At 44.6% G+C, this 22587-nt stretch overlaps 1 protein-coding gene across 2 annotated transcripts; it reads right to left on the bottom strand.

Moving 5' to 3' along the window:
• Window positions 1–440: 440 nt before the first annotated feature.
• On the bottom strand, window positions 441–14218 carry LOC129343683 (cytochrome P450 2A13-like). Of its 2 annotated transcripts, XM_055000040.1 has the most exons (9): window positions 13950–14211; window positions 9707–9869; window positions 7456–7605; window positions 6527–6687; window positions 6233–6409; window positions 4926–5067; window positions 4364–4551; window positions 1886–2027; window positions 441–1747 (listed from the first exon to the last, which is right to left on the bottom strand). In XM_055000040.1, exons 1-9 carry the CDS (start codon window positions 14127–14129, stop codon window positions 1566–1568), a joined length of 1485 nt encoding a protein of 494 aa, XP_054856015.1. In that variant the 5' UTR covers window positions 14130–14211; the 3' UTR covers window positions 441–1565. The 2 variants fall into 2 exon arrangements, with proteins under 2 accessions (XP_054856015.1, XP_054856016.1); XM_055000041.1 differs by lacking the exons at window positions 441–1747; window positions 1886–2027 and adding an exon at window positions 2708–3301 and having other exon boundaries at window positions 13950–14218.
• Between the last annotated feature and the right edge of the window lie 8369 nt (window positions 14219–22587).

Here is a 22587-nt window from a genome sequence, read left to right as displayed (position 1 = left end):
TGATTTCCTTTTCTCCCTCCTACTGCTGCAGCACTCAATGCCACCCCCCACCCCGCCAATAGAGCTCTTGGGGGAAGGAGGCCATCAGGGGTGGAGGGGTGAATCAGTTAAAATGACCCTCTCTTCCATTCATGGAGAAGTCTCCACATAATCAAGACTGTTGTTTTCCCCATTACCACCACAATTGTGGGGAATAGAGCTTTTCTAATTCATTTTTCATTCATTTAAAAATGAATACCCATTTCTATATGAAATCTACAGTTTCGCTATAGTTTCCATTTTTCAGTCCATAAAAAACAGTGACCCAGACAACAGAAAAGAGTTAAGAAGCTTTACTAAATAACAAGATCATAAAACAGACTAAAATTTCAGCAAATTAAAGACACATACAAGTAAAATTATAATTTCAAAATCAATATTTTTCTTTTATCAGTTTGCAGAAAGTTTATTTTTGTTTGATCGTTCATGATTCTACAAAGATAGTTTAACAGTGTAATCCGGAAGTCAACGGGGCTAAGAAGGATATAGCTCTATTTATCATTACACCCTTAAAACAACAAAGGACGCATTAGATTTTTTTTTAGAAATGCAAAAATTAAATGCGTGTCGCAAAAAGCAAAGCCAAGTCATTAAAAAATGAAGCAACATTATTTACCACTGCAGTAAAAGCTAGTCACAGCTCACAGCACCTTCCTTTGATAAGGGCCATTTCCACACGGCTTACCTTATTCTGCAAAATAGCAAAATCTCGCGCGAAATCCCGCAAGAAGACGCTGTTATCACATGAGAAGACGCTGTTATTGCGCGAGAAGATGGTATAACAGCGTCTTCTCGCGAGATCTCGCGTGAGATTTCGCTATTTGCAGAATAAGGTAAGCCGTGTGGAAACAGCCAAGGTTTAAGCCTCTATTAAATGGGCAGGATATTTTTTCTTCAAGTCTGTTGGTAAGCCTACTTATGGAGATGAGGCAATTAAAACCAAGAAAATGGTAGGAGGAAATAGTTAAGCACTCCTACCCAACCATGTCTGGTCTGATTTGGAGCAAACCACAGTTACTTTAAAGGAAAAAAATGAAAGTGACTGAAAATCCTAGAATCCCCTAGGAATCCAGTAGTTTGGTCCTAGTTGCTCAAAGGGAAAGTGTCAGGAAGGGAGAAACAGTACAGCTTACACAAGCAAAGCAAAGGGCCATTGGACTGGAGAGCAAATTCCTAGGCAGCCAAGAGAAAGAAAAGGCAGGGAAAGAGTCTGACGGCTGGGAAGGTGAATGGGAAGACCGTCGCAGGGGCTGAAGGGGGACAGAGTAGATGGCCAAGGAGCAAGAATGTGGTGTAACATTTTTCCGTGATTATTACTCTGAGTAGTATTGCATAGCAAAGGAGGACACACAGATCACAGGGCATAAAAGAATGCAAAGGGAATATTTGGTACGTAAAAAACTAGCATTAAAACTTTACATTCGAGTGTTTCATATTGTTGACAAGATATTCCTTCCTCCCCCCCCCCTTTTTACGTGGACAAATTCGGTTGTGGTGAGGCAGTTTTTATCCATGTTGTCTGTTCTTCAGCGAGGGATGACACAGATGTCATAAAACCGTGGGATGGTGGCAAAGCCAACCAGCATAGGAGAGAGGTCAATTTCTTCTGGCGGGATCAGAGATTTGAAGCGGAAGTTCTGAAGGATACTGGTGAAGAAAAGGAAAAGCTCCATACGGGCCAGCCGCTCCCCGAAGCAATATCGTTTGCCTGGTGAAGGGAAGAAAGGAGAGCTTACTTTTCGGTGTGCCTGGCTAGCAAAGCCCCAGGTACTTTGGCTACAAGTTAGTTCTTGAGTTGGGGGGGGGGCGGGGGGAGAAGGTCAAAAGGGCCAGAAGGGGGGCTTACCGATGGAGAACGGCATGAAAGCCTCATTCCTCTTGAACTTCCCATTCTCGTCCAGGAAGTGCTGGGGGTCGAACGCTTCAGGCCTTGCAAAATGTTTGGGGTCTCTCAGCACAGAGCCCAGCAAAGGGAAAACCTCAGTGCCCTGAACACAAAGAAGGAGAAAAGAATGAGGGGATCTGGGAGAAAGGCAAGGAATGACTAAACCAGAAGACTCCGTTGATCTGCCACCAAACATGGTTCTGTTTGAGGTAGTCTAAGTGAGTAGTGGGCGGTGGGTATCTGGCTTATCTGGCAAGCTGGTTGTTGTGTGGTCTTTTAGGAAGGCTGTTCTTGGAAAGGATGGGCCTGGCGAAGTCACAATGAACCGCAGTCCTAACTGAAGTATTTTCACAGAATATTAGGAATTTCACCACCTGGTGATGAGGCGCTGAAGAAATGTCCTATGGGCCAGAGAAAACCATAAAAAATATAAACAACCTTTGTGTTAAATGAAAGATGTGGCTTTGCTGTTAGTGCCTGATTATGGCTCCCCCTTTGCAGTCTACGCATACAGCAGAGGCAACAGGCCAGCAAGCGCAGCCACCTTAAAAGAAGCCCTTGGAGTGTGGATGGCGCCCACGTTTGGACCTGCTGCCCTGAGAACGAGCCCCCAAACTGGAGTCTCTGAGGGTCAAGCTAGACGTGCAGATTTCGAAAGAGTGACGTCATTGCGCCAACCCTGCTTCCGGGAGCCCAGGCTGGCTGGCCACCCCTACAGGCACTGTGCAGCTGCAGGGGGCCAGCCGGGCACCAGGACTGGGCAGTGGAGCTTCCAGGGGGCGGAGTCAGCTGTCCATTATTTGGGGAATGTTTCTCTTAGACACTCCCTCCAAATACCCAGCTGTCCAGGAGAATACCGGACACGTGGCAACCCTGCTTGCCACTAGAGAGAGATGGATATAAACAAGTAGGGATCCCACAAGGACGTCTAGGGGTATCGCATTTTCGCCTTCCCCACCATATCTTCTTTCCCTTGCCCTGCACCCCATAACCTCTCCCCCTCCTTCCCATCTGCCTTTGAGTGCTCCTGTCTTCACTTTTCCCTCCCCACCAACAGCCTCTTCCCTGTGGCCCAGTTGTGTGGTGCCAGCTGAGCCAGGCCCAGTTATATGGTAGGGATAGGGAACCTACAAAGGACATGCAGGGGTATTTTACTTTTCCCTGTATCCCCTTCCTCACACTATTTCCTTTTTTCATCCTCCTGGCAGCTTCCATATGCTCAGCCTTCCCTATGCCCTTCTTTCCTTCAAACCCACTAAACAACTTTTATCTGCCCTCCATCCTCACCTATATTTCTTAATTTACTTTATTTACGTACTTTCTCTACAAAGCAGCTCTCATCATTCTTCTTGCCTCCATGTTTTCCTCACAACAACCCTGAAAGATAGTTTAGGCTTAGAGGCGTGACTGGATCAAAGTCTCCCATTGAACTTCCACAGCAGAGCATGATTTGAACCTGGGTCTCCCAGATCCTACGCTGAAACTCTAACCACTATGCTACACTGGCTTGAGGGGGGGACGGCTGCTGTTCTATAGTAGCAAGCAGCCATGCCTGGATAAGTCACACAAGTCATTTAGTAAGTTGCCTTGTGGTTGATGCTGGGTTTGGCCCCAATGAGTCCTCCCTCAAAGGCCAAAACAACCTTGGAAAGGGCCTTGCCCCTCCTCCTGCATTTCCTGACAGAAACGAAGTCTGGAATATTGGCTAAACTGTTATGGTTCCCTATCAACAAATACTCAGGTCATCTGATTAAACTACAGGTGTGTCTTTTATAATTGGGGGGGGGGCTGATTAAAAAAACCAATGTGTTTTTTTAGACCTCAGATTTTTCTGGAAACCTGGGGCATTTTTCAGGCGTGTAGGAAGATCTGCCTTGTCCATTCACGGCTCCAATCTCTGCATTTGTATCCTCTGATCAGGGCCACTAGGCTACTAGTATATAATACTAAAGTAAAATCAACTTTGTGGGTATGTTTTCAGTTGTAACTGTAACCGTCTTTAAGTCCATAACTACAGAAAGAGGAGCTAAAATTACTGAAAACAAATCCTGTACTCTGGCAGGCAGTGGCTAGCTGAGGCCTCTTCTGCCCTCCTTTAAGTGAAGATAGCAGGGAGTGAGTTTGTAATTTTGGGCATGCCAGGTACGTGCTTAGCTGCCGAGCCATGGCCTATACATCTTTCTTGTTCCTGGCATGCTAAACATTTTAAAAATTTCATGTATCTTTGCAAGGTAAGAATAACACATGCAGCAACTCATCTAAATCATTTCCATTTCTGCCATGTGGAAAGGTAATGTTTTCTCACTATTGCTGAAGTTAAATATTGTGGTGTCTAACTCCTGCAGCAGAACCTGATCCCCCTCTTTATCCCACTAGTCCACCTGTGACGCTGGAGGGATAGAGATGTCTTGGGAAGGGTTGCTGAGCCATCTGCTGTACCCTGGGAATTGTGTATCCTCGGAATAGGGTGTCACGGGTCACGCGTCGTGCTACCCCCATGGGGAGCATGTCAGTGTATCTCTGGATCTCATGGATCACAGCCTCAGTGTAGGGCATTTGTGGGCGGTCATCCATGTTGGGAGTGCGATTTCTGCCGATGACCCGGTCAATCTCCTCATGTACTTTATCTGTTGAAAAATTCACAGCATGTAAAGATGGCATTTGCATGGGTTCATTTACACTCCCACCTTCCTGAGAACCTACAAGGCATCTAATTAGATTCTGATGTTATACTCTGAATTGAATAGTATAATGTGCAACTGGGAACATAGGAAGCACCCTAGAGAAAAGTATGCACACCTTTTCCCCTAGACAGGAAAGCCCCATAATAAAAAACAGGAAGCCAGTTGGATGGACTGGTTGCATAGCCATCAATGATTCCTGAAAGGACTTCCTAGCTCGGGCTGAAAAACTCACACAGCTAAAAGCCTACAAATTCTCTGAAATTTGACCTTCTTGAATATATTACAACCAAAGCCACTTTCCCTTCTTCCATAGTCACCTTCAATCTCTGGGTATTTCAGCAGAATCAGGAAGCCATAACGCAAGGTAGTGCTGACAGTTTCGGTGCCAGCAAAAAATATGTTGAGTGTTGTCAACACTAGATTCTTCAGGAAGAATTCTGTGTTTGGGTTTTCCTTTTCCTAGGAAGAAGAAAACAGAAACATGCTTCACAGATTGTGCTGGAAAAGCTAACACCTGGTTGACACTTTCTGATATGTAGCTGTTGGTTGGGCTGCTGTGATGTCATGAAAGAAGAATCTAAGTTTAATATATTGTTGAAGGCTTTCACAGCCAGAGAACGTTAGTTGTTGTAGATTTTCCGGGCTGTATGGCCGTGGCCCTGAAACTACAACAGGAAAGAAAAGACTTTAAGAATTAATAGAGCATGGTTTCCGGTCCTGAAAAACACCAGGCTAACAAAACACTCTATACCCAACAATAGCCCTGCAGAGAAGATTAGCATATCAAGCACCAATCCATATGCAAAAGAACCTCCTCAGGATACAGTGAAGCCTCCCTCCATTAGCATTCCACACCCTGGGAAACTCTTACAGGATGACTCAGCCCAACCCCACCCTCCTGAGTAGATATAAATGACCTGCCAACATCTTTTCCACACTGTGACACTGAGAGATCTCTGTCTTTTGGTGCTACACCTCTGAAGATGCCAGCCACAGCTGCTGGCGAAACGCGAGGAAACCACGGCTATACAGCCCGGAAAATCCACAACAACGGTCTGAATACTGTTTGTAGGTTGTGCTTTTTCATAAGTTTTCTGATCTGATCAGTGATTCCTTTGATATATGCCAAAAACACTTTTCCTGTGGGAGACTGTTTTTCCTTAGTTTTTTAATTTCATCCTTGGTTTAATCGCTCTTCTGATTTCATTTCTGGAGTAGCCATTTGCTTGAAGTGCATCGTTTAGATGATTAATTTCCTCGTTGAGAAAGTTTTTCTCTACACATTGACACTAAGAGATCTCTGTCTTTCAGTGCTACACCTCTGAAGATACCAGTCACAGCTGCCGGTGAAACGTCAGGAAGTGCAATGCCAAGACCACGGCCATACAGCCCGGAAAATCTACAACAACTAATCTAAGTTTAGTTAGTGGGAAGAACAAATAGGATCCTCACATGGTATTTTCATTTCCAAAATTAGATGGTTATCTTTATTTAGCCTAACCCACTCCCTTCATCCTTCTCTTTGAGATACTGCATCTTCTCTTTTCTTGCAACTAACAAATTTCAGTTGTATCAAATAATATTTATAAAATAATGACAATAATAGAAAATATATTAATAATACCTGATGCATTTTTATCAGGAAGCTGTCTATGAAATCCCGAGGGGAGTTGAGGTCGAGGGTCTCCTGGTTCTCTTTCACCTTCCTTGTGATGAATTCCTCCAGCCCTGAAAGCTCCTTGAAGGCTTTCTGCTGCGGCCCAGGCATGTACTGCATGGGTCCAGAGAACATGTCATAAAGCTGTGCATTGGGGTGGGAGATGTACAATGTTGGCCAAAAGGAAGAAGACAGAAATCTCTGTATAGGCGATCCATTTTTAAAATTTCCTCCCTTCCTCTCCCCTCCTTCCAAATTTACCTGCCCCCACGACGTGGCAGTGAAACGGAAACTTCCCAACATCATACTGAGCAAAGAGAGGAACTCTTTATCTTCATAGTCAAAGCGGTTGCCAAAGGTGATAGAGCTGATCACATTGGACACAGTACGACTTAGCATGTAGGTAGGGTCAAAGGGTGCTCCTAGGAAGAGAGTGATACACCCCTGTGATTCAGGTCTAGATCTAGCTTGCAAACCAGTTCAGTGTCTGCATGAAAACCAGGTCAGGGAATAGTGTGCATGAACGTCTATGTTTCACATGTCACAGTAAAATTAGCCAGAGATCATCTTGCCATTTGGCAAATCACTCATGTGATTTCTACATATCCCTTGACTACAATACACCACACCTTCATAACAGTTCCACATTTGTTTGAGGAGCATTGCAAATACTGTAATCTCTGGATGTAGGAGCCCCAGCGATAAAACTTACTGGGTGAAAGTGAGCAACCACAAAACTCTTTGGCCTTGTGTATGCCACACTTTCTCAATGTATGTACCTTTCGAAGGTGTAACAATAATAAAAGATTTTTCACTGTATATTTTGTGTGTGTGTAGCATGTGGCTGCTTTAGACCAAGTCTGTCAACTCAGCAGCCACACACATGCCAGTTCATAAACACTTGTGATAGTCCTCCTTCTCACAAGATTTGGGCCACCATTTTGGTTGCCTTTTGCCAGGGAAACCAAACTGGTACCTTCCTGCTTGGAGTCTTAAGAGTTCAGGAAGCCTGGTAGGGTTGGGGGAATTAAGGCATAATCAGGATTTAGCTCCTTCAGCTTCTAGGAAGTGGCCATGGCTACCACCTCCGAAGGCAGCAAAATATCTTGAGCTGTTACCAGTAACTGGATTGATGGCCGTTATGTATTATGTTAAACCAGGTTTCTGAAGATACCCAAATTCTTGATCACCTTCGGTGTTCCTAAGTGCCTCCAGTAGGAAGTGGGCCTCCTCCAGGATCCGTTCTTCAATGGATCGCTTCCCCATACCGAAATTTCTCAGGGTTGTGATGGAAAATCGGCGCAGCTGCTTGGCCCGCTCCCCTTGACTGAAGGCAACTCCTAGGAGTAAAAGTAGGACAGAGCAGAGAGTTACTGGAAGAGAATATGTCAGGGCAGAGGGGAGGGTACTTTGATAACTGATGGAAAGAGAGCGATAAAATAAGTGCCTTGTTAAATGTTAGAAGTTAATGACAATGATTTGGAATCACTTTCTAATTGTAAAGGTGGTCAGAGGGCTCTCTCCCCATCTCTGAAGGCTGGACATGCATTTGGCCATATTCGTTGAGGTGGATCCCTGAAGCAGGTAAAATTTAAAGTCGATTCCAACCCCAAAGTCCAAGGTGATCCTCACGGTAATGTGACAAGGATTGCCCCCCACCAATAAAGCTGTTCCAATAAAGGTTCATTACTACTGGGAGAGGTTGAACTTGAAGATCCCTGAGGTCCTTTTCCAAGTGTATCTGATTGTTTAATAATCACAGTCACATAAACATTAGTGATCCATCGCAGAAGATGTTGGAGCCAAGTTCAAATCCCACTTCTATTTTTTTTTTAAAAAATGTAGATGATAATCTCTTTTATAGAGTTGTTGGGAGAAGAGATAGAATTAAAACTGCATTCCTTTAAGAGTGGAACTACACGTGATGTGCAGGCACGTTAAGTCCTGCAAGCTACTGTGGGAAGTGTAGTTTTTTAAAAAATCCTGCCACTCGATGCGATTCTCAGCTAAGGGGAATCACAACTGGAGGGATTCTCTCTCTCACTTCTCAAAAATCGTCTGGTAGCTCTGGGGGGGTGCGATGACGTAACAGGAGGCAGGAAGAAAGCCGAGGTTTTTTGCACACAAGAGAGAATCCCAGTCCCTCCCATTGTTCTTCTCCAGGCAGGGAATCGCCTCATGGATTTTCTCTCTCAGCTCTTGTCCTAACTCCTTTTACATCCCCTGCCCCATCATCTTCAAGCTCCTGAAGGAAAACTAAGCCAAGTGGATTTTTGAAAGACAGGATCACTCCAGTCAAGTGGCTGTTCTTTGTAAGAAAATGTACTCGGCTCAGTTATCCTTCAGGAGTTTGGAGACGGCTGGGGAGGAGATGTAACAGGAGGTTGGGAAAAGGCTGAGAGAGAGAAAAAATCCACAATGTAATTCCCTGTGCTGAGAAGAACAATGGGAGGGACTAGGATTCTCTCTCACGTGCAAAATACCATCAGTTTTTCCTGCCTCCTGTTATGTCGCCCCCACCCCCCCAAGCTCCCAGAGGATTTTTGAGAGTGAGAGAGAGAGTCCCTCCCATTGTGATTCTCCCTGGCTGAGAATCACATCGAGCGGTTGGGCTTTTTAAAAGTTGACCTGTAATGATTTTAAGTGTATGTGTGTGTTTAAATGCTTGGTGTGGTACAGATGAAGAGTGGGAGTGAAAGAGCGGGATGAGTGAGTGAGATGATTGGCTGATGACTGAGAGTGGGCGGAGTCAACTGCAGTTTTAGTTACTGAGTGGAGAGAAAAGATTCAGTCAGGGCAAAGCAGGCAAGCTGTGTGGAAGCCTGAGGGGATCGGCATTCTAGTTCAGTTAGGCAGCCCGTGTGGAAGTCTGAACTGTGTGTGTCTGTGAGAGTAAATATGCATTCTGTTTGAAGCAGGCAAACTGTGTGCGCACCCAAGAAGGAAAGTTTATGTATAGCTGTGTGACTGAGCCTATGTGAGGAAACTTTAAGAACTAAGAACGGTCTTTGAAACCATCAGGCTGAAGCACTGGAGTGAAACCAATACGCTTCTTGTAAAAATAAACGTTTGTTTTGTTTTTTGTTTTTTAAATCCCAGGGTATCTGTCATTCCTATGTATCTCATTCCTTTCCTCAGGGCCAAATAGTCCCACGAAAGCGCCTGAAGCTTGAGTACATTATTAAAGGGGAAATTTAAATCAACTATTATGGCATATAATTCCTGGTAGCAGCAATCTACGCAGAGGATGTAAGAGAAGGGTTAAAGGCAAAATGTAATTGGAAAAAAAAGAGGCGCGTAACACTACTGTTCCCAGGTAAGCTTGTGAGACCCAATATGTGAAGAACACGTGTCTGGTGTCTCGTGTAGGTTGGCCCTCAAAGACCCATACAAATACAAACCACGGTCAAGAATGAGCTCCCTGCCAAGTAAGAGACCAACCATGGCCACGGAAAATCCAGTCAAACGTGGCCTGCTCCCCACGGCCACTGAATTCTTCTGCCTGGTCCACCAAGGCCTCCTTTACCGCATCATATCCACGCAGCACCACAATCCGTCGGGGCCCCAAGTGGATGGTGTAGACGGGACCGTATTTGTCACTGATCTGAAAGAGAAAGAGGGGCCCTGGGTGAAAGGATATAAAGGACAAAGGGAAGGGCCTTGTTGGGAAATTAGACTGCTTTAATAGCAAGACAAAGAAGGTGTTATATAAGACAGAGAGCCCCAAAACTTGGGATGCTCACCAAAATGTTTATTGAATTGTTTTATTTGTCTTTTAATGATTTTTTAAAATGAATTTTCCTTATTGCAGGAATTCTTTCTTTGAATTGGTGGATCAATGCTTGCCCAATGCAATTGTAAAAACACTTTCCTGGGAGTAAGCCATATTGAACAGATCTGAGCAGGGTTATGAGTAGACCTGCTTAAGATTGCTCTCTGATTACTAACTAGACTAGAAACTCTTTTGATAAGAAAAATTTGTCATTTGCTGTCTAAGATAAATCAAGGTTTGTTAAAAGTGGTAGAGAAACAAGATCTAAATTTTGTTGAAAGCTGGAGGAAAGAGCTAAAGTTGAAATTAATTAAGAGCAATTATTTGGAGATTGGCTGATAAATACACACTAGGGCCGATTCCAGATGACTAACCTTAAGGTGCTTCATGCCGCCCTCTTCCGGATCGCGACGGGGAAAATGTGAAATATCGCGTTTCCTCACGCGAGTTTTGCGCGACGACGCGCAAAACTTGAGCGAGGAAACGCGATATTTCACATTTTCCCCATCGCGATCCGGAAGAGGGCGGCATGAAGCACCTTAAGGTTAGTCATCTGGAATTGGCCTAGGTTCCACCTTAAGATAAAGCTTGTTTCAGATAACTCTGGTCCAGTCTGATTCAGATATAGGCATTCTATTAAGAAGCCCTGAGCATCTAATTAGCTTTCCTATATCAAACCATTTAACTCCTGGCCAGAGGTACACCACAGATAATGTCTTTGGTTCATTACTGGGTATAGTACACAAGTAATACAATTCTGAATTCTCTGCCTCCCCTTTGAGCCTTTATTATTAAAGCATACCTACTTAGTATTCTTAATAACAATTCAATCAACAGAAAATCATACCATCCATTATAAAAATACAAAGACCATTAAGGAAAGCAGTTACATGAGCCCATAAAGTGTCTTTGAAGATGCCAGTCACAGCTGCTGGCGAAACGGAACTACAATGCCAAGACCACAGCTATACAGCCCAGAAAATCCACAACAACCATCGTTCTCTGGCTGTGAAAGCCTTTGACAATACATTCCTCTGCTTGGTTCATGACAGCATAAGGAAACTGACCTGAGAGTAGTGGTTCTGGAGGTGTTAGGAAAACAACATTCTGCTAATTTGCAGGTACCCCTCCAACGCCGGGAGGCGCATTGGATTCATAAGTTAAACACAATGCACCCCTTTGGGTTAAACCATGAGCTTTCTCTTAACTGTTTTTTGTAGTAAATGTTTTCTATTTGTATTTAATGGAATAAATGTGTATATATGCGTGTTCCCTTTAAGACACCTGTTAATGATTAGTCTGAGATTGCTGATATAGGTGCTTTTGGTTTCCTCAGCCACACACGCATAAGAGATTTTCAAGGCTATGCTTTGGGCATGTAAGATTTAAACACACTGGAAATTTCCCTTTCTGCTGTAAAGGTATGTGTCTGTGGTTTGGGTCATGAAATATTTTTATGTAGACCAAAGAGACTGAATAATAAAAAATTTCATTGTAGCATTCCACACGCTCCTGATGAAGGATTCCGATATCTGCTACAGATAGCCGGCCCCAGATTGAGCGTGGGTTGGAGCTTTGCTTCACGGCTGGGCTTCACCGTTCACCTGTTGAGGGGAGCCCTGGAAAGAATTGTTATAACTATTCCAAGAAGACTGTTGGGAATTGTGTGTGTCTACTGTAACTTGCCCTGTATGATTATGTAAAAGATTATTGTATTGTTGATGTGTGTGCCTGAAAACTGCATCAAGAGATTATTTATTTATTTGAATACAATGATGAAATTTTGTAGCCTTTGCACTCTGAATACAGCTTTGTAATTTTGTAAATTAGTATTGTATTCCCTGGGGATTTTTTCCTCCTCCACTTTGCTGGTTCATGACGGGAGCTGTGTGGCGGGTTAGGGTTAGGGTTAGGGTTAGGGTTAGGGTTAGGGTTAGGGTTAGGGTTAGGGTTTGCAGCTAATTCCGATGAGTTAAGCAATTGCATATCTTTGGTCAATGCAATATTTATTTATTTTTAAATTTATTGAGCACATTTGTGTGCCCTGCATCCTTCAAAGGTCTCAGGGCAATGGTTTATTCTATCAACAATTCTGTGAAGAAGGCCAGTTTGGAGGGGCGTAGCTTTAGGACTACCACAGGTACATGGCTGAGCAGGCGGTCACCCCACCCCGCCTCCGCTCCAAGCTCAGGTCTCTGTTCTTCCAGGTTTCTCCACCAGGTTCTGATGAGTGGAGATCATGAACATTCTTAGAGAAGCCCAGGAAATCTGAACGAGATAGCACCGTCAAAGTTGGTGGAACGAGATAGCACCGTCAAAGTTGGTGGAACGAGATAGCACCGTCAAAGTTGGTGACTAATTTAACAGGAAATCTGGCATGGCTGGTAAGACTGGTCGGCGTGTCCAGTTTTCTGCTGGCTTCACAGGAAAACTTTATTTACAGTGACAGTGGCCACTGACAGACCTACCCTTGCCTGGAAAGCTATCTACGCCAGTGGCTTCGACCATGTTTAATTTCAGGCCTGCTGCTTGGTTGCTGTTTTGTACATTATTTTAATTATGGTCTTATTATATTTTTAACTGTCGAGAACAGATACAAAGGCTTTAACTAAACAAATAAAAAACCTCAGCATCTAATCTTTTATTTATTGACATCATTTATAGTCCACCTTTTTCACTTAGTACAGTCACTTTCAAGGATATGTCAATAAACAATGTAATATGGTCTATGTACTGTTCCAGCAGCAAGCTGACTATATTAATCAATATGTACCAGGCTAGAATGTATGCCTATAGTTTTAAGAGAAGTGCATCTTGGGAGTTGTAGTGCCTTACCCTGCAGGTTCCGTTCCTGAGGCATTCAAAGCCAGCCAAAACTTGTTAAGGCCATTTCCTCTTTTGTTCATTCACACCTCAGCAGGGAGAGGAGCACGTCATCTCTCTTTTTTCACCACATTTACTGGGTCTACAAAGCTCCATCAAGTGCCTTTATGCATGAAAGGTGCACTCTCTCCTTTCGTTATTTAGAAGAATTGTGAGTAGAGATTCCTTACGTGTATGAAGAAGTTAAATAAAACCATGTAAGTTTGTAACCAGTGTGTGTGTGTGTTGACACTTGACGACAAAGGGTTGGGGATTCCCTCCTCGCGTCGGAATAGTCTATAAATGCAAATTCGTACAGATTTAAAACAGCAGAAATACAGTACATAGAGCTGAAGAAATGTTGAACAGAGCATTAGCATGTATGGGGCAGCTGTTGATTGCTATTAAGTACTTTATAGGATGGGAAAGTACTTTCTTTTTCTCCATTCTCTACCTGCCAAAAGTTCTAATTCGCTGAGACGGAAAGAATAACTACTCTGTACACACACTCTGCATACCGTTTATTATTTATTTATTTGATTTGATTTATACCCCACCCTCCCCACAGAGGGGCTCAGGGTGGCTAACAGCATTCAGAAAATACATTAAAAGTCACAAAACCATTAACATCAATAATAATTTTTTAAAAGTCATTAAAATAGTCCAGGAGCTAAATATTGCTCTAACAATCTCCTCATTTGCTCACATATTTCTTGGTTTTCTGCTAAAAAATCCCCAGCAGGTGAAACCTATCCTCATAAAGATGAATTAGTTAGGCAGCAATTATATCGAAGAAACACATTAAAATGTAAATCAGTGTTGCTCATAAGGAGATTTAAAGCTAGGGAGCACGAAGGACAGAGTTAGGAAATGCTACAAGAGTGAGAGAGGGAGGAGGAGACGAAGAGTTACATGGGCAGATGGAGGTAGAGTTGCCTTCACAAGCAAACCAGAAGCATAACCAGAAGTTTAAGGATCCAACAGCTGAATAATTTTGTGTTTTAGATATGTGTGTGAGAGCAAAAGATGGGGAAGTGTGAAAGGGATTACCTTCAGAAGTGAACGGTACATATCTTTTAAGTTGACCTGGAGCAAGTTCCCAATAAAGGGTAGCGGAATCGGTCCAGGTGGCATCTTGCTTTTCCCATGCATCTGTCGCCAAGTTGAGAGGACCATCAGGCAAGAAAGGCAGATGATGAGGAAAATGGCCCCTGCTCCGAGGAGATCCATGGTGGCTGAAGGAACTCTACTGGGAAGTCACTCTGCCTGCACAGCCGGAGAGGGTCTTATATTAACTCTGCTAGGAAACCTAATACCCCCAGCAGCTCTTACGCAATTTGTTTGCGCTCTCCACATTGGTTGTCCTTCAAGCTGAGCCCAAAGTGCAGAGGTTCTTCTGGACATTGCTGGATTCATATTTACCGTGAAGTGGGACGGAGAGCAGAGTAGGTATAGTCCTGATGGGATTTCCTTCAAGGTGAAAGGTGTCTGTCCTCTGTGTATAAACGCCCTCCCTCTTAGGCAGAGATCATAGAATCATGGGGTTGGAAGGCACCACCAGGGTCATCTAGTCCAACCCCCTGCACAATGCAGGAAATTCACAACTAGATGGATGGATCGATGAGACTGTATTGCTGACCATGTTCCACCTGGCACTGATTTATGGCAACTGACATATTTTGTAAGCTTGTTCTCAGGGGAACTAAGTGCATTGATAAGAAATAAGCCAAGCTGGATTAGGCCAACAGCCAATCTAGTCCAGCACCCTGTTCCCGTGGCCAACCAGAGGCCCTCAAAGGCCCCCAAGCAAAGCCTGTTGCTGCCCCCAGCACTGGAATGCAGACGGTGACTTTACTGCCTCTGAATCGGGGGGTTGCGTCTCGTCATTTGGGCTAACAGCCACCGATAGCTGCCTCCTCACTGAGCGCGTCCGGCCCCCTTTTAAAGCCTGCTGAAGTGACGCCAACCAGCAATGCCACAAGCGAAGAAGGACCTATTTCCCAATGAATGCTCGTCCTAGTCCACAGAGCTCTCACTTTTTCCTTCCCGTCCCACAGATCTGAAGAGTAGAAACTCTTCACAACAGCTCACAACAGAAGAGTGGTTTCAGGTAGGTCGTCAGGTTGGTCTGCAGCAGAAGAGCAGGATTTGAGTCCAGGGGCCCCTTTGAGACCAACAAGAGGTCCAGAGTGTCAGCTTTCGAGAGTCAGAGCGCCCTTCTTCAGACCCCAGACCGGAGGGAGTTCAGACTCTTGAAAGCTGACACCCTGAACTTCTTGTTCGCCTCAAAGGGGCCCCTGGACTCTCACCCTGTTGAACACAAGAGTGACATGCCCAGTGCCTCTCAGGCAGACGTTGTCGCCTCCCCGGATGAAACGCCCGTCTCTATCCCGTGTGCCAGACAGAGGCATTTCATACCTTTTAGACTCATCTGATGGGGTAGAAAGAAGCCCGGGAGAAAGGAAGCAGAGGCCGAGGCCGTCAGGCGCTGGTTGTGAAATGTCTCAGTTGCTGGCAGGTGAAACTGACAAAAAATCTGCAGAGCTCTGTAATCCGGTTTTCCATGTGTGGCTTCAAGAAAAAGAGGCGCCCAGTTGTCTCCACGCCAAGCCCCAGGAAGTCTGTCTTCAGCCAGGAATCAAACAGAAAGACTTTAGGGGAAAAACAGCAACTCTTGTCCCAGCTATTCTAGAGCCCATGATGGCTAAAAGAGACAGGGGGAAATTCACAGTCTCTTCATTGCTTTGCCCGACCGGCATGTCCCCTTGTGCCATTCCTTCAGTGCCCCCTTTCTAAATGAAGAGATGCCAGCGGTCCAGGCTCGAGCCACATCCACGCCCTGATATGTGTGGACAGAGGCCGAGCATCCTCAGAGGCTTTGTGGCGGCCTCCCAGGTTGGTGCCGAGAGATGCTGAGGGCTCGAAACTAGCCCCGTTTGTTGAAGGCCGTCTGGCTCAGCATAAGGAACAGGCCCTGATCTGGAAATAGCAGCTCCTGCCCTGCAAACCTCTTTCCAGCCAAGTCAACAGGACTGTTCACATAATTACCCTGAGAGGCATGCATGTGTGGAAGGGGAGGGAGGTCACGACCTGCAGCCCCACCCCTCACCTGACCTCCGTGTGTTTACCTGTGGAGGGCCCAGCTGCACTACACGTACCAGACCTTTGTTTACAGGCTTGGGTGAAAGCCCAGAAGTTTCCTTCCGTGAATTTCTGGCTACACAGGAAAGGCCCACTGAGAAATCCGAATGCGTTCTTTCAGTACCTGCTGTGTGCAGAAGGCCTGGAACTGGGTTTTCCAGACTCTTATGATACGATCAGTCTTTCAACAAGGATTTCCAAAAGTGTCCTAGTTAATGAGGTTTAATCAAAGTATTGATTCTGCTGCCAGCCCTTATTGCAAAGACTGGCTTTCAACCTTCTCACATGCGAAGCACTGGCTGCAGTCTCCAGAAGAAGAGTGCCCGCCCCAGGTTCAGTAGCTGCGGTTCAAATCATTTGCTGAACTAGAGGCCTTGGTGGCACACTAAGGGGCTTTTCCGTGAAGACAGAGCCCCTTATCTCCCATTCTTCTCGCCCTGGCCAATTGGGGGAGAGGCAGCCTTGAAGTTACTCTGTAAACACACCTCAGCCGGATTGATCAGGGCTTGTGAATTCCCAACACGGCAACTATGTTAGCTCTAAACCATGCAGTGCCACGCAACTTGCTAGTGCCAGTCCAGATCTTACCATCTTGCCTTTATTAGACTGGATTTCCCTGCTGTGCTGAGTCCCAAAACCGAGTCCCATAACTGACAGATGTCCTTTGTTTCAATGGCTATGCCAAGTCCCGGTCTTACTGCATCAGGCCTGTGTTCTCCTTAAACCCAGAGATTGAAGCCATGAAGAGATAGGAAAGATCTTTCTAGAAACCTGAGAAAAACCCCGGGTTTGGGGATTTGGGTCCCCCTTTGCAAGAAAAGTGGAATACAAAATAGCAAAGGGTCCAGTAGCACCTTTAAGACTAACCAACTTTACTGTAGCAGAAGCGTTCGAGAACCACAGTTCTCTTCATCAGATGCATGGAGGGTATGAAGAAACTGGCCAGAGATATATAGGTGATGAGGCAAGGGGGGGAGTAGATGCAATCAGTTGCAAAAGTCATGAAAGAGGTGGAGTGCACAATCCAGGCTGGGTGTGAAACCTCCCCTCCATAGCGGAATCTGAATAGAATGGCTGAAAGGCAGTTACTTCTGATAATGAGATAACCATGCATCGTCTCTATTCAATCCCTCTGATTGAGTCAAATTTACATATGAGTTCCTAGAAAATAATGCCTCTCTCTTTACCTTTGAATTTACATATGAATTCCTGGAAAACGATGCCTCTCTCTCACAAGCCCTGGGTGGAAGACCTCTCCTTGCCTACAGACAGCCTCCCAACCTTAAACGACTTCTCACTTACAATCATGAATTGGCTAGCAGAGTCACCAGCACAGGTACCAGGCCCTGCAACAGACTCAGATGCCAGCTCTGCCCCTATATCTACCCAGGGAATACAATTACAGGACCCAATGGCATCAACTACACTGTCTCTGGCTCTTACAGCTGCTCATCCTCCAATGTGATATATACCTCCATGTGCCAACAATGTCCATCTGCTCTGTACATTGGACAAACCAGCCAATCCCTGCCCAAAAGAATAAATGGACACAAATCTGACATTAAAAATGGCAACATCCAGAAATGTCATTATCTCATTATCAGAAGTAGCTGCCTTTCAGGCATTCTGTCCAGATCCAGCTTTGGAGGGGAGGGGTCACACCCAGCCTGGATTGTGCACTCCACCTTTTTCATGACTTTTGCAACAGATTGCATCTACTCCCCCCTCCCTCACCATCTATATATATCTGGCCAGTTTCTTCATACCCTCCATGCATCTGATGAAGAGAAATGTGGTTCTTTAAAGCTTATGCTACAGTAAAGTTGGTTAATCTTAAAGGTGCTACTGGACTTGTTACTTTGCTACTACAGACTAACACGGCTAACTCCTCTGGATCTATAAACAAAATAAACACTTTTATAAGTCAGCGATGGCAGTACTTGTTCCAAAATCAAAAAGAGTCCAGTAGCACCTTTAAGACTAACCAATTTTATTGTAGCATAAGCTTGCATCTGACGAAGAGAACTTGATTCTCGAAAGCTTATGTGCTACAATAAAATTGGTTAGTCTTAAAGGTGCTACTGGACTCTTTTTGATTTTGCTACTACAGACTAACACGGCTAACTCCACTGGATCTAGTACTTGTTCTGTAAATGCAGAAATCAATGGTCTTAGCAGTATTCTAGAGATTTTAACATCTAAGTGGTTTCAACAGCTTGATAAGCATCAACCCTGAGGGAGCAAAGGAGAGTTTTCACCACAATCGCCACTCATACCTACCTTGGAACAAAGCCAGTAAACCTTACACACAGTCCCCCAAAAGGTATGGGTGCAAAACCACACAGATCCTGCGGGATAGTTGGTTGTCTGAACTCCTTCTGAGTGTTCTTTGAACAAGAACGCCACTTTACGGTCGGACAAGAATAGAGTCCCCACCAAAGAGCCCTTCCAGAGTTAACTGGAAGTCTGGAATGGGAGGGAGGGAGCCTTTGTCTAGGATAAATCATCCTGGGATGGGTCAGACAGTTGTCACCAGCTGGAAATCTGGTCGGACTGCCTGTCCTACTCTAGAAGTGTGTGTGTGTTTGTAAGAATAAGCACCGTGTAAGTGCTTAGTTAGCTGTAATCTATTACTTTTGTTTTACTTTCTGTTCTGTATTTTTCAGACCCCAAATCCCACTGCCATGCTTTGGGTGAATGCTTAGAAAACAAGCTTGTTAGAAAATGGGATCCATTCTTATTGACAGATTGGTCTGGGTTGTATCCCTCCTCCCACCCCTCCAGTCCACCTACTGCTCTAGACACACATTTGCGAAAAGGAGATGTGGAAAACACCTTGACAGGGTTGCCTAATAGTTCTTTAGATACCCCCCGGCTTTGGCACTGCTTTGTGTTCTTGGGTCCGAGGGATGCTGGGCTGTGCAAGATCCAGGCTCCCCCTCCCACCTTTCCCAGCCCTCTCCTCCATCACAGCTCATCCAGCTGTTGACCTTCTGGACCTGCAGAATCAATTAAGAATCCTCTTTGTCAATCTGTTATGAATATGGCTATATCATGAATTCCTTTCTCCTATGTGCTCCAAGCAAATGGCATGGTACCTGGCTAGGCAAAATGATTTCCAACTTCTGTGTCTTCCCCACCTCTCTTCACTGACCCAGGTTATTCAGGGATCCGATCAAGCCCTTCCCGTCGCACAATTGCAGGACATTAAGCAACTTTTCACCTTTAGTTCCTCCCAGATATGTTTAATCATCCTTTCCCAGTTCATTGTCTCACCTCTGGAGACAGCCATTAAGCTATTCTTTTCTAAGCAGAAGATGAAGTCTTGCCCCAGAGTATGTTCCACAGTATAACTGGATATGATCAACTCGAGAGTATATCTGGACTGCCTCAAGCCATGTGCTATTTGTGCTCTTCAAACCCAGTCACACACTCTCAGCTGCATTGTCTGAGCCTACTTTTCCTCTTGCAAAGTGCTGGTCGGCTCAAGCTGCTACTCTCTATGGACATCTCCTCCTCCTCCTAGACTGGTAAATATCACCTGACTCTGAATCTCTCTCAGTCTTCTTCACTGATTTCTTAGCTCCCTCTGTGTGTGTATTTTGTGTGCAATTGCTTCTACTGTTCTTTTAATGAAAATAATTTCTGTTAAACCCTGCTTGTTTATTGGAGAGTCCACTGAGGGTAACTACTGACCCATTAGCTTGATGGTTATATCTGGAAAAGTTTTAGAACAAATCATCAAACAGTTAGTCCTTGAGCATTTAGAAAGAAAGAATAAATAATATTCTGTTCCTCTTCCTGGATTTTCATTAGTAGACTTCAGTGAACTATCAGTTATTGCAAGATTAGTTCTAATGTACCTTCCCATCAAAAGCAGAGCTGAGGACCAACCATTCTCTAAGGGCATGATCCCATAAACCAACCATAACTTAGGGGCAAAGCACTTGATACCTATGGCCTGATGGCACTCCCACGGGGGTTCTGTGCTTCCCAGGGCATGGGGGACCAATTCTAGCCTCTCAGCCCTTCCCCCTATCATGTCCACATCCTGAAATGCCCCCAGGGAGCCACTACTTGCTCCAGTAGAAGAGCATGATCAGAGCTCCCTTCGTCAGGGAGGTCTGACACTTGAAAGCTCATACTCCAGAAATCTAGTTGGTCTTTAAGGTGCTACTGGACTTGAATCTTCCTCTTCTATTATAGACCAAAATGGCTACCCACCTCAAACTTGTTCCAGTAGGAACCCTCTAAAGAAGTCTAAGAGGTATAAATGAAATGAATTATATTCATGCAATGTATTGTCGAAGGCTTTCACGGCCGGAGAACGATGGTTGTTGTGGGCTTTCCGGGCTGTATTGCTGTGGTCTTGGCATTGTAGTTCCTGACGTTTCGCCAGCAGCTGTGGCTGGCATCTTCAGAGGTGTAGCACCAAAAGACAGAGATCTCTCAGTGTCACAGTGTGGAAAAGATGTAGGTCATTTGTATCTTCTCAGGAGGGGTGGGGTTGAGCTGAGTCATCCTGTAAGAGTTTCCCAGGGTGTGGAATGCTAATGGCGGGAGGCTTCACTGTATCCTGAGGAGGTTCTTTTGCATATGGATTGGTACTTGATGTGCTAATCTTCTCTGCAGGGCTATTGTCGGGTATAGAGTGTTTTGTTAGCCTGGTGTTTTTCAGAACTGGAAACCATGCTCTGTTCATTCTTAAGGTTTCTTCTTTCCTGTTGAAGTTTTGCTTATGCTTGTGAATTTCAATGGCTTCCCTGTGCAGTCTGACAAAGTAGTTGGAAGTGTTGTCCAGTATTTTGGTGTCCTGGAATAAGATACTGTGCCCTGTTTGCGTTAGGCTATGTTCAGCCACTGCTGATTTTTCAGGTTGTCCAAGTCTGCAGTGTCTTTCATGTTCTTTTATTCTTGTCTGGATGCTACGCTTTGTGGTCCCGATGTAAACTTGTCCACAGCTGCAGGGTATACGGTATACTCCTGCAGAGGTGAGGGGGTCTCTACTGCCTTTTGCTGATCGTAGCATCTGTTGTATTTTTCGGGTGGGTCTGAACACTGCTTGAAGGTTATGCTTTTTCATAAGCTTTCCCATCTGATCAGTAATTCCTTTGATATATGGCAAAAACACTTTTCCTGTAGGAGACTGTTTTTCCTTGGTTGTTTGATTCATCCTGGGTTTGATTGCTCTTCGGATTTCATTTCTGGAGTAGCCATTGGCCTGAAGTGCGTGGTTTAGATGATTAATTTCCTCATTGAGAAAGTGCGGCTCAATGTAAGGTTATGAAATACCCTTTGATATTAAGCTAATTTTTCTAAATCAATGGGACAACATAGATATCCCAAGCATTAGGAAAGAATTAATTAATGACCTCCTAATGGCCGGAAAATCCCTTTTGGCAGCTAACTGGAAGTCCCCCAAGATCCCATCTATCGACAGTTGGTTTTCCAGAGTCTGGGATTATTATATCCAGGAGAAAGTTTATGATTCTATTTATATATCTCAGCATTTTCCAAAAGAAACTGATTTTATGACAAAATGGCTCCCTTTCTTTGACTACTTATTAACCAATGATATACACCCTCCAAAGCATTTATTGTTTGTCTCATGGCGTTTCTGAGCAATATGTTAGGTTTCATACAAACTGTAAAGAACCTCCCTCTCTGCTTAGGTATATTGCAATTCTCTAAGCAAATTTTCTTTTTCCTTTGTTAATATTATATTTGAAAACTGGTAGTATATTATAAGCTATCTGTTTTTTCTTGTATTATAGTTGACTTTAATATTGTGTAATTTGTTTTCCTGTTTACGCATTGTATGTTGTTTTTTAAAGTTAATAAAAAGTTTATTAAAAAAAAAAAGCCTGTAAGGCAGCTCAGGAGGAAGGTGTTAGTTGGACATTCTGGACCCAGCTCTCCTCCCCTGAGTGAGTACACAGTACTCCCCAGATTTCTCTAAGTCCCCCCGGGCACTCCTGCCCCACCACGATACTTTCTCTCGCCTTGCTCTCTCCCCACAGCAGGGAACTCTTGGGGAGGGCCTCCAGCCGTGCCTCCACTTACCTGGAGCCCTGGCCGCCCTGGCCGGAGGTTATGTAGGGTGAGTGGAGGACTGCGTGGCTGCTGGGGTGTGGCTCGGCCTCAGTAGGGGTGTGAGAGGAGCAGGGGGAGGGGGTGAGCGGATTTTCCCGTTCAATGGGCGCCTACGGGCTATGCCACAGGTTTTCATGGCAGAACGTTCTGCAGCTGCAGGGGACAGGTCCAGGCAAAGAGCAGCTTTGGGAGGCAACTAATTTGCACCCCACCCCTGGCATGCCTGCCTGGGCACCAGCACAGGAACTTATTCCTGACTTCCTACTGGTCATGGAGGAGTTGCATGGGCATAAGTGCAGGATATGTTGGCATAACCCTTACTCAACTTCCTTTAACTGTTAATCAATAACAAAATAAATATATAGAAATAAAAATAATATATTTTTATTAGTTGAAATATGTATGAGTTATTTATAAAATCATCTTCACCAGTCAATATAGCTGGATTCCTTTC

Source organism: Eublepharis macularius, chromosome 15 (genome assembly GCF_028583425.1).
Source record: "Eublepharis macularius isolate TG4126 chromosome 15, MPM_Emac_v1.0, whole genome shotgun sequence".
NCBI classification, from domain to species: Eukaryota; Metazoa; Chordata; class Lepidosauria; order Squamata; family Eublepharidae; genus Eublepharis; species Eublepharis macularius.
This window is presented reverse-complemented; position numbering and strand designations above follow the sequence as displayed.